This window comes from Podarcis bocagei (assembly GCF_964188305.1).
Source record: "Podarcis bocagei genome assembly, chromosome: 4".
Taxonomy (NCBI): domain Eukaryota; kingdom Metazoa; phylum Chordata; class Lepidosauria; order Squamata; family Lacertidae; genus Podarcis; species Podarcis bocagei.
In genome coordinates, this window is record NC_138128.1 from 62,130,685 (window position 1) to 62,140,687 (window position 10,003).

Genomic DNA, 10,003 nt, shown 5'->3' on the forward strand with positions numbered 1-10,003 from the left:
AACACTTTTTGTGGTCATGTCAATGCCAATGCTTTTCAACGGCCCCAGACTAAGAGCAGCGTGATAGGTGAAACCAGATGGACTAGATGCAAAGGATTGAGTCTTTTATAGGAGAAAGAGGGGTTCCCCAGTCACTGAGGCTGTGGCCCTTTCTTATATATTTTATGAGGCATTCTTTCCCAAACAGCGTCCCTTACAGCGGGTTACGGCGCATTTTGAATTAGGTACGAAAGCGGCTATTTCCCTCCGTCTCCCACAACACACACACACTTTTCCTGATCAAAACAAGAAGTGTCTAGCCGCCTTGAGGAATCCCAGAAGCATGCACAACAATATGGTTATTATCGGCCTGATATTTGGGGAAGAAAGTGCTAATGGGCAATCTGGTGTTTATTTTGAAACTGCTAACAATGATTTTTCTTGGGTAAAAAAGGCAAGTGTGTCTGGGCACACGGTTGAGTGGGTTTTGAGCAGAGGCTCTAACAGATGGTGTGGAGCTATAGGTGCGCTTTCTCTCTCCCGCGCGCGCTCTGTCTCTCTCTCTCTCTCTCTCGCCCCCCCTCTGCTCTCCAGACTTAGGGGAACCGTCGTGCCTGACCGGACTGTGAGCAGCAGCAGGAGGAGGAGGAGGAGCGGCGGCGGCGGCAGCAGCCTGGCTGCACCAGGCAGCTCATGGAAAGGCTTTTCCGCTTTCTACCCGCTCCTACCCCTCCCCCAGCCCAGCCTCCCCTGGAGAATGAGAGAGACACACAGAGCGAGCGGGGAGAGAGAGAGAGCTCTCGGCGCGCGCTGCTTTTTGCCTCGCAGGCTCCCCTGGAGAGCTTTCCCGCGCGCGCCGGCTTCCCTTCGCCCAAACAAGCGCCGCGTTCAAGGCTCCTTCCTCGAGAAGGCCGCAGCCGAGCTGTGCGTTTCCACAAGCCCCTAACCACCTCGCGCAGAAATCGGTGCTTTCCTCTCTCTCTCTCTCTCCTTCCCTGCCTCGCCTGCTTTGCCTCAACGCCCCCCCCCCCCCGCTTTTTCCCCTTCACACAGCCTGGGCCTCAGCCGTCTGTGCTCCATGAGGTCACTTGCTTCCATTCCCATTACTGCGGGCTCTTTTTTTTTTTTTGCCTCCTTTTGCAAAGGGGGCTGTGTGAGGTGGGAGAAAAAAAAGGGGGGAGGAGGTTGGAAGAAGAACCGCTCGAGGCACACGAATACATGTAATTTCCAGGCCCCGCCATTCACTGCCTCGGCCACCACTCCTTCCCCAACACCAAGTGTGGGGAAGGCAAGCTTCTCTTCTTCCTACCTACTGCGTTTGCTACCCACTTTGAGCCACTTTTTTGCTTGTTGACAAGGCCACGGTGGGTAGCTTGCGCGTGTCCTTTTCCCCAAGGAAAGCCTGCAAAAGTCCTCGTCACTGAAGCGGGGACATGGCCTAGTTTCCCCCAAGTTGTCTAAAGCAGGTACCAGTGTGGAGAAGCCTGAAGAAATATATGACACCGCAGACATAACAAGCAGTCAGTGGCTGCGAATGTTTGTTGTTGCAGCACGCCATATAACTTCTGGTGATTGTTACTTCGCCTCTGATGAATCCGCGTATTTAGATGTGATTTATTTTTTATTTTGTAGCACCAACAGAAATCCATAAACTGTCGGTTCAGCGCCATTGACTCTTTGATCAGTTACTGGGCTATCTCTCCCCCTCCCCCTCTTTCCTCCCCGTCAGCGAAGAGAGATTAAAAGCCTGTATTTTCAGCACTGGTGCTACTGCAAAGATCCGTAGCTTCAATTACCAATAAAAGTGTGCTTGAAAATGTTAGCCTCTTTCCTTTCTCTCTCCCTCCCTCTCCCTCTATTCAAGAGCATCAAAACTTGCAGAGCTGCCTATAGTACCCTCTTAATTAGCCTACAGCGATTTCCGAAAACATTTAGCTGCTATGTACAAAGGAAATAAAAAGTCATTGTCAACTCGAGAGCGCTCCAGAGTTTAAAAGGGTGCCTCTCTGTAACCTATTGAAATAATTATTGGAGGGCACAACGCCTCCGTCTTTGTCAGAGGACTGGGGTTTGCCTGTCAGGTTGGGTTTTCTCCAAAAGAGCACCATTCATTTAACTGCGGAGGGCATTTAAATCTAACCCTATTTTTGTCAAGATCGCTATAAACTTTCTGGTGAGGAGAGGAGAGACTGCTTGGAAGCTTAACCGAGCTGGAATTGTGTCCCAGGCCACATATTCCCAAAGCCCTGCCCTTTGTTTTTGATACCTTTTACATTTTATTTTTTTCTTATTTTTCAAATGATGCCAGAGAAAGCAAGTTTCTCTTCGTGCACCATTGCAATGAGAGACAAAAAATGCACTAGGCATTTATATACAGTTCTAAACACCCCCGGAATTCTCTATTTTCTGAGGGGCACAAGTTCCCCTCGTTTACATGTGTGGAAACATTATCTTTTTTTCTGAAAAAACCGGGAAAGCAGCAAATGACTCTCTCGGGAAAATAAAAGAAGATTTAAAAGTTGAGCCATCCAGTAGCTAAGAGGCAGCTTTTGGGATGGGGGGACAGTTCCTTGCCTTTAATTGCCTTGGAGGAGTCCTGGTAACACTGTAGTTATCCTCGAGAAAGTTGGCCAAGACAGGTTAAATAATTTAATAAGGACCTGCTTGTAATTATGTTATTTACAAGGGATGACAGAGGTTTGAGAAAGAAACAGGAGCTGATCTCAGGGAAAATGGACGGGTTTGGGTGACCCCTGGAGCATAGAGCTTGAATTATGGAGATGGGGGACTGCGAGGTGAATCCGGACTAGTGGAGAACAAGATGACTTTTCACCTCAACACATTTAACTTTTACATCCCAAATAAACGTCTCGCGAGACTAAATCATCCCATTTGAAAAAGAAAAAGAGAGGGCAGAGGAGAGGAGGAGGGAAGGAAAGCAGCTTCCTTCGATTCCAGCGCGTCCGGATTAAGAGACAATTTCCCTTTTTGTCATCGGTCTTAACAAAATTAATCCCCCAGGTTGTTTTAAAATAAAATTGGGGGAACACTGGAGCAGTTGCCCTCCCCGGTCACCACTTCTTTCCCTGATATCAAGCAGATGGAAATCTGGCATTAAAGGGCAGCGCATTAATAACAGCTTCCTGATAGTAACAGTAATAATAATAAAACTAGTTTGCTTTCGAAGTATTTGTCAACCGTATGGGAATTTAGCTAACATGTCAAGGGGGCTCGGGGAAGGATAGGCGTGCCATCAAGAGCCAAGGAGAGTCCCATTCCCTCGGAAGTGGGAGTCAGACACAAACTCAGCAGCTCACACAACTCTTTAAAAAGCTTAAACTTTCTCACCTGTTTGGTCATGGAATCTATTAGCCGAACGTACAAATCCTGTTCCGTTCTAACTCCTGCGTATGGGGGAGGAAAAGCAAAAACAAAACGAGAGACCCATTTATTGTCAGAAACGAAGTGCGTGGTGAGCAAGGCAAAGCTACACAGATAACACAATGGCTACACGAAGACACTCAGCTGGACGCTGGGTGCAATAAAAACGCGTGTGAGAGAGGGAGATTCAAATAAAAATAATCTAGTCTGCAGGTTGTCGCTGCCTAGCATGTATGGCCACAGAAACATGAGACAGTTGCCTTGACTGAGATAACTGAAGTATGCATATGTTTCACTAGAGTGGCCTGCGTTATCATAAAGTAACCCCCCCACCCCACCCCAAAGACAACACGAGAAATAAACGTTGATTGCTCGGGTTTCCGATCCCTATTTCCCTTTGTCAATATTTGCCATCCAACTTCCTGATTCTTTTGGTGTGGAATCATGTACATCTGGCATGATGGAGCTAGGCAGTCACAAGAATTAACATTAATTTGCGAAGCTGGGTTTGGATCTCTTAAAAGTGATGTTGTGCTGGAGCAGATATTGATTTTGGGCATTTCGCTTGTTTGTGTGTTTGTGTGTGTGCGTTTTAACTTTCTACTTCAAGACCAGCCGGTTAATCATGTAAAGTACCATTGACTTATTGATCGCTTATGTTTTGTTTTCCTTCTATGCCATAAGAAGAGTCGTGTTCACAGTCATGTAATTTTAATCTCAAAATCTTTATATCCTTTGTTTGTTTTTTGTTTAAAGTGCTCCAGAAAGAGGGTAGCAATATTTGTGCATATACAGGTAAAACAACAACAACAAGAAGAAGGATGCAGCGAGGAATAAAAACTTACCATTACTGTACAATAACTGGAGTTTATAGTGAATTCCATTGTTAGTTTTTTCATTGTTTGGCTCCTGCAAGTAATGATAAATAATTGCTTTTAATTGGTTTGTGGGGTTGTGTTTTAAAAATGCCGTAGCTGGACTCCAGCTGCCTATAGGATCAGATTGCTCCAGCAGCAGCTTCCCATTAGAGTGTTTTGTTTTGTTTATCTATCTTTGTGACAGACAAGCTTTGTTTGGGACCGGAAAAAATTGACTTCTGGCTGCTGAAATATGCCGGTTAGGTTAAGGCAACTTTGCAAACCAGTTTTAGATGCCAATCCCTGGCATAAGAACTCGGGACACTACACGTGGTTCGGATGCCTCTAGAGTCCCGTTAGAACTGCTACTGTCTAGGCAAGGCTAATGTTATATTTAATCGTCGAGATCAGACTTATATCACATTATTATTATTTTATTATTTTGTTATTAGTACTATTTTAAATGATGGGGTGGGGGCGAAGAGGGAAGGTTGCATTTTTTAATTAAAAACTTACTTTCTCTTTTTCCACAAAGTCCACAAAAGCAGTCCTTTCAATCTCCACTGGCTGCCCCTGCCTGTCGTACAGAGCTAAGACGAAGTGGAAAAAATTGGATTTTCTGAGATTGGAAGGCGGCTGTTTCTCGAAATGTGCCCGAGCCAACCCCACACCGCTGCGGGGAGAAAAAACAAGATAATTTCTGGGTGAGAGAACCGGAGGCACCGGAGAAGCAAGAGAGCGCAGGGACTTGGGGTGCGCGGGTGTGGGGAGGGTGGGTTGGACGGGTTTAGATATGTAGATAGATGGGTAGATGGAGAGATATCACAGAAGAACACACACACATTGGGAGATTGTGGAAATTACTTCGGGGGGGGGCGTTGGGGGAGAAAGGAGAATTTCTGGATTTGTCACTATCGCCGTAATATGATGTAATGAGCAGGGAGAGAGCATGAGAGAGGCAGGCATGTGGGGTTGGGGGGGGGGAGAAGAAGAAGAAGCAGCAGAAAGAGAGAGAGAGAGGGAGACATTGAAGCGGAGTTCAGGGAGATTGTAATTGATATGGAGCATCGAGGGCGATTTACGGCCGGGATGCGAAGCGCCAGAGAGAGGCGAGAGGGAGAAGGGGGAATCATTTGGCACACGTACCTTTGCGCGGCTGTGTTAGCATCCACAACCCCAGCTGTATGCATCCATGATCGGACTGGGTTCATTCCACTGCCCAGCGGTTCTTCTTTCATGGTCGTCCCACCTCGTGGTATATTTTCCTGAATCCCAAACATTAAAACAATTTGGGGGCAAAACCAGCTCTGAACCAAAAGGGGCTAAAAATAATAAAAAATAAAAAATTGTGGGAAATGTCAGATAAAGGGGGTGGGGGGTCGTAGTTGATTGCTGTTTTCTTTCTCTCGTGGTGGTGGTGGGGTTTGTTTGTTTGTTTTTTCTTTCTTCCTTTCTCCTCTCCCCCCCTCTCTCTCTTTCGCTCGCTCGCCTCTTTCTCTCCCGGTCTCCCACTCTCCTTGGCGAGCGGAATAGAAGAGATGACTTTACTCCCCGCGATCAGTAGGAGGAAAGCCCAGTTCAAGTCGCCTTTCCGTCTTCAATCTGTCCTGTATTGGCACGGCATAAACAATATACTGAGCAGCTCTACTTGGATGGCGTTCCAGTTTGGAGGTTTAAAAAAAAAGAAGAAAGAAAGAAACCAACAACACACACCAAAAAAGAAAAAAAAACACACAAAAAACCGGAAAGGTTGGGGGGGGAGAGGGGGGAAAATGAAGTTTTTTGTTGTTGTTGCTTTTAAAAAAAAGTAGGAAATACAGCCGCCGGTATTGCGAGGTTGCCTTTGTTTTTTCCCCCCTTTCTTTTCTTTCTCTCGTTCTTTCTTTAACAAATAAATAATTTTTGTTGTTTGTTTGCCGAGGCTTCTCAACGTGGTGTCATCCCTAGTAAAACAGCATCAAAAAACCTTCAGGACACTGCTGAATCGACCACTTCTGGCAAGGCTCTCCTGCTCCAAAAGACAAATAAACGAAAAAATGATTACCATGGAGGTGTTCCTGGACACAGGAGAGCTCGATGAGGGGCCTTTAGCGTCTTGCAGAATGGATGGGAAGCGTACAAAACTCAGCCCTCCATCCCCTAGGAATGGAACCTTTCCCGGGAGCCAAAACTCTAAACCCCCGGGAACGGCGCTGTCAGATTCTGACGTGCGGGAGGCGGGGCCAACACCATATATGGGGGGCAGAACAAATCCTCCCTTTAGCCGAGAGCTCCACAGCTTGTTTAGTTCTGACTGACTGCTGCAGCCTCCGAGTGCAGCGCCACGCTGCCCCCCTCCCTTATAACGCAAGCGTTAGGGTGGGCTTTTTATTTTATACATACATATATATATAATAATATATATGCATGCAACACACACGCGCGCCGGCAGCCAATGAAATTAGAATATATATATATATATATTAATAAAAAGGGTGGGGGGAGAGTCGCAGCACAGGGACAGCTGGAGCGCCTCGCAATTTGCAAAGAATCACGATCGTTAAAAGACTAGCACGCCTCAATATAAACAGAGAGCGGTGCTGGATGTTAAACACAAAACCTATGCACACACACACACACACACAAATGCACGCTGAAAGGTAAGAGAAGAAACGGGCGAAGAAGGTGCGTGGGATGTAGGCTAAAGCCATCAGCGTGTAGGTGGCCAGGATCCTTCCTTCCCAACCCCTACGCACACACACACACACACACACACACACACACACACACACACACACGGGCTCTCTCTTACAGCAATCTTTGGGGGTGAACCGGGGAAGAAAGGGCCGTTCCGACAAGGTTCCGTGCGTTCTGGAAAGTGAATTGGTCAGGCTGCTTGACTTGGCTGCATTAAAATACACACGCGCGCGCACGCGCGCGCGCACACACACACGGTCTCTGGTTTAATTTTACGAGTCAAGCCCTGGAACGATTACAGGTGGTCTGCAAACTGCGCACAGGGTGATTAGTGCGTGTTGACCAACTGCAACGAAGCCCCGTTACGTTTGGGTAAAGGGCAACTCTTCGCCGGGTCCGCAGGGGCGCAGGCATGAAATGCAAACTTTCTAATAATATTCGTGGGGAAGGTGAACGCCGCCCAGAACAATAGCCGAGCCCGCCCATCCCCCCCCTCCAAAAGCACGTCCTGTTTTCTAATCCGCTCCTATTTTTATTTTTATTTATTTTTTTAAAAACACAAGCCTCCAAAGTTACGCTCCTACTGATGAGGAGCAGAGAGGAAAAGAAACCCGCGCGGCGCTCTTTAGAATCCCAATCAATGCCTGGCAGTGCTTTCCAAGTGACGCGGTTTTTTTCCTCGCGTTTGCCTTTTAGCTCTTTTCCGGTAACAGGTTAGGAAAGGCAGATCACAGCATCTTTGAAACTTGGGTTTCGAGGAATCGTTAGAGCTGTGTGCGTGTATTTTTGTGTGTGCGTGTGTGTGTTCAGAGAGGTAAAGGCAATGGGGAGATGAGCACTCAAAAGTGCTAGAACTGTAGGATTATTGGAGTTAAGAGTGAAATGGCTAATTACTTGTGAGATGGGAGACACACCACTGACAGCACGAGGTGAATTATTCCTGGAAAGAAAGGGGGGAGAAAGAGATAGGGCGCAGGGTTTTCAAAAGGGCAGTTGCTTTTTCGCAAGGAGGAGACCTTCGGTATACTATAGACAAAGGGGTGTCCCGGATACTCTTCTGCAGAGACGCAGCAGATCCCCTCCTCCGCCCCCCCCCGTCTGATTGTGTGTGTACATATGAGCCCAACAAGGGTATTGAATATATATATATATAAACCTTCCCCCATCTTGGGTGGGTTAGGACTTCCTTTTATGTGAATTGGCAGGGGTATGTACGTTAATATTTTAATTAATCGGTGAAAATCGAAGTCCGATTTGTGTTACCAAGGGACCCCCGATCCCTCCTCAAAGGGTGAGGGGGGGTGCGCGGAAATATGTGTTAGAAAGCAATCTATTTTGCTGGTGTTGGGGGTTAATGACTATTGCTAAAGATAAGTGAATTATCAAAGCTGTTGCTCTACCCGATCTCAAAATCCATTACATTGCTGGCCGTCTAATTAAATACGTAAGTATAATAAAATCATATTTTATGACTATTTGAGGGTAATGAGATTAGTCTTTAGAAGCGATCGCCACATATTAAAGATGCCACTGTCTATAGAATGTTAATAACCTTAAATCAAAGTGTATAGAAACTATTCACGATAAATTAAAGGGGGGATCCTGACTCCATAATAATAATCAGTGGGTACCGTGGGGTAGATTGAAAGATGTCACACCTCTTCTGAGCTAGATTTGCAAGGAGAACTAAAGTTACAAAACAAGTGGGGGGGGGGAGAAAAATAAATGTCTCATTTTCTTTTTCAGTCCCCTTTTCTGTGTGTTTTGTACAGTATATATAGACGATAAAAGCTTCTTGGAGTCATTATGGACAAAATACTATTGTCTCTCCCGGCTATCTCTTTTTTTAAAAGATACTTTCCCACCGTGGGTCAAATATCTGATCAGGACCAATCTGATAAAAATATACCCGAAGAAGGTTAAAGTTGCTCCTTTTGCCCGCACTAACAAAAAGCACCATGCTTCAAACCATTTACAGTATCTTTAATTCAGATTACACGCGCCAAGGCGATTTAAATCTGATTACCAAATTAGATGGTTTTAAAACAAATCCTTTTAAATCTGATACTGTTGACTAAAGGGGGAGGGGGAGAAGGAGGGAGGTGTCTGCGTGTGTGAGAGGGGGGTGAAAGTTGCATAAGCCCCCCATCACATAAGGTAACGACCCTGCCCCAGAAAGAAAGGGGAGTTTTAAACCTTTTTGACAACAAATGCAGCTGCCCCGCTATTTTGGACGATATTAAGCGAAAATGAATGCAAATCTGTGTTCAGAAGCCATCTGGCCAGAAACGGGAGTCAGCTGCTCTTCACATCAGACTCTGAGGCTGAATCTATTTCAGCTCATTTTCTAGATCATCTGGTCCTGCACCCAAAGCGTGGAAAATACGGTCTTTATCATTCACCAACTTTCTTTCTTTCTTTCTCCTTCCCCTTCTCTCTTTCACCTCTGGCTCCAAGCCATATTCGAGGAGCAAAGCGCAGAGATGGAAGGGAAAGGGAAAAATTACTTCCTGGGTTTGGATCCTAAGTGTGTGTGTGTGTGTGTACATCCGGCTCCTGTTTTTGTCTGCTTGCTTTCGAGCACCTCAAGCTCAAGTTTTCTACCCCGTCGAGGGGCAGGGAACAAACACTCCGCCTTTGCCCCCCACCCCACCCCATCCCGGGGGTAGAGAGCAAAAGGACGGGGCGATTCCTCTTGTCCAAGGAGCGGGGGGGAAAGAGTATCTGCTTAAGCAAGAGGCGGAGAGTTGTTTGCAAGAGCGTCCGCATAATACTTGGGGGAAATCAGTGTTTCCCTCATAAAAAGGGGGCTTCTCTTATCCCAAATATAAGGGGAGGCGGTGGCAGGGAGGGAGGTGGCCGGGGCGAGGCTGGCTGCGAGCCCCCGGCGAGGCGCTGTCCTGCCAAAGAAGGTGAAGTTCACCGGGGCACAAAGCACCAGGGGGAAGCAGACGATGCGCCCTTCTGCCGCGGATGGTGAAACTTTCCTTTTGAAACGTTTGCAACCTCGGGGAGGACCAGGCAGGCCTGGTCACAACCTAAGCAGTGGGGAGGTGCTCGTCCTTAAATGAGAGAGCCCAGGAACTGACCAAGACTCAGCTGAGTTGGTA

At 46.8% G+C, this 10,003-nt stretch overlaps 1 protein-coding gene across 21 annotated transcripts in view; it reads right to left on the bottom strand.

Annotated features, from left to right (window-relative positions):
- Nucleotides 1–10,003, bottom strand: part of EBF3 (EBF transcription factor 3) — a gene marked incomplete at its 3' end in the record, with an annotated part of 188,670 nt that overhangs the window by 161,181 nt on the left and 17,486 nt on the right. For 4 of the 21 annotated variants that reach the window (XM_081192976.1, XM_081192962.1, XM_081192972.1 and 1 more), the window contains exons 1-4: nucleotides 5,364–6,509; nucleotides 4,734–4,890; nucleotides 4,206–4,269; nucleotides 3,328–3,383 (exon numbers count right to left, since the gene is read on the bottom strand). In XM_081192976.1, coding sequence (XP_081049102.1) covers nucleotides 3,328–3,383; nucleotides 4,206–4,269; nucleotides 4,734–4,890; nucleotides 5,364–5,497 — 411 coding nt within the window. In that variant the 5' untranslated portion in view covers nucleotides 5,498–6,509. Of the gene's footprint in view, nucleotides 1,087–3,327; nucleotides 3,384–4,205; nucleotides 4,270–4,733; nucleotides 4,891–5,363; nucleotides 6,516–10,003 lie in introns of those variants that run through there. The other 17 variants (XM_081192978.1, XM_081192975.1, XM_081192974.1 and 14 more) reach the window with 10 other exon arrangements.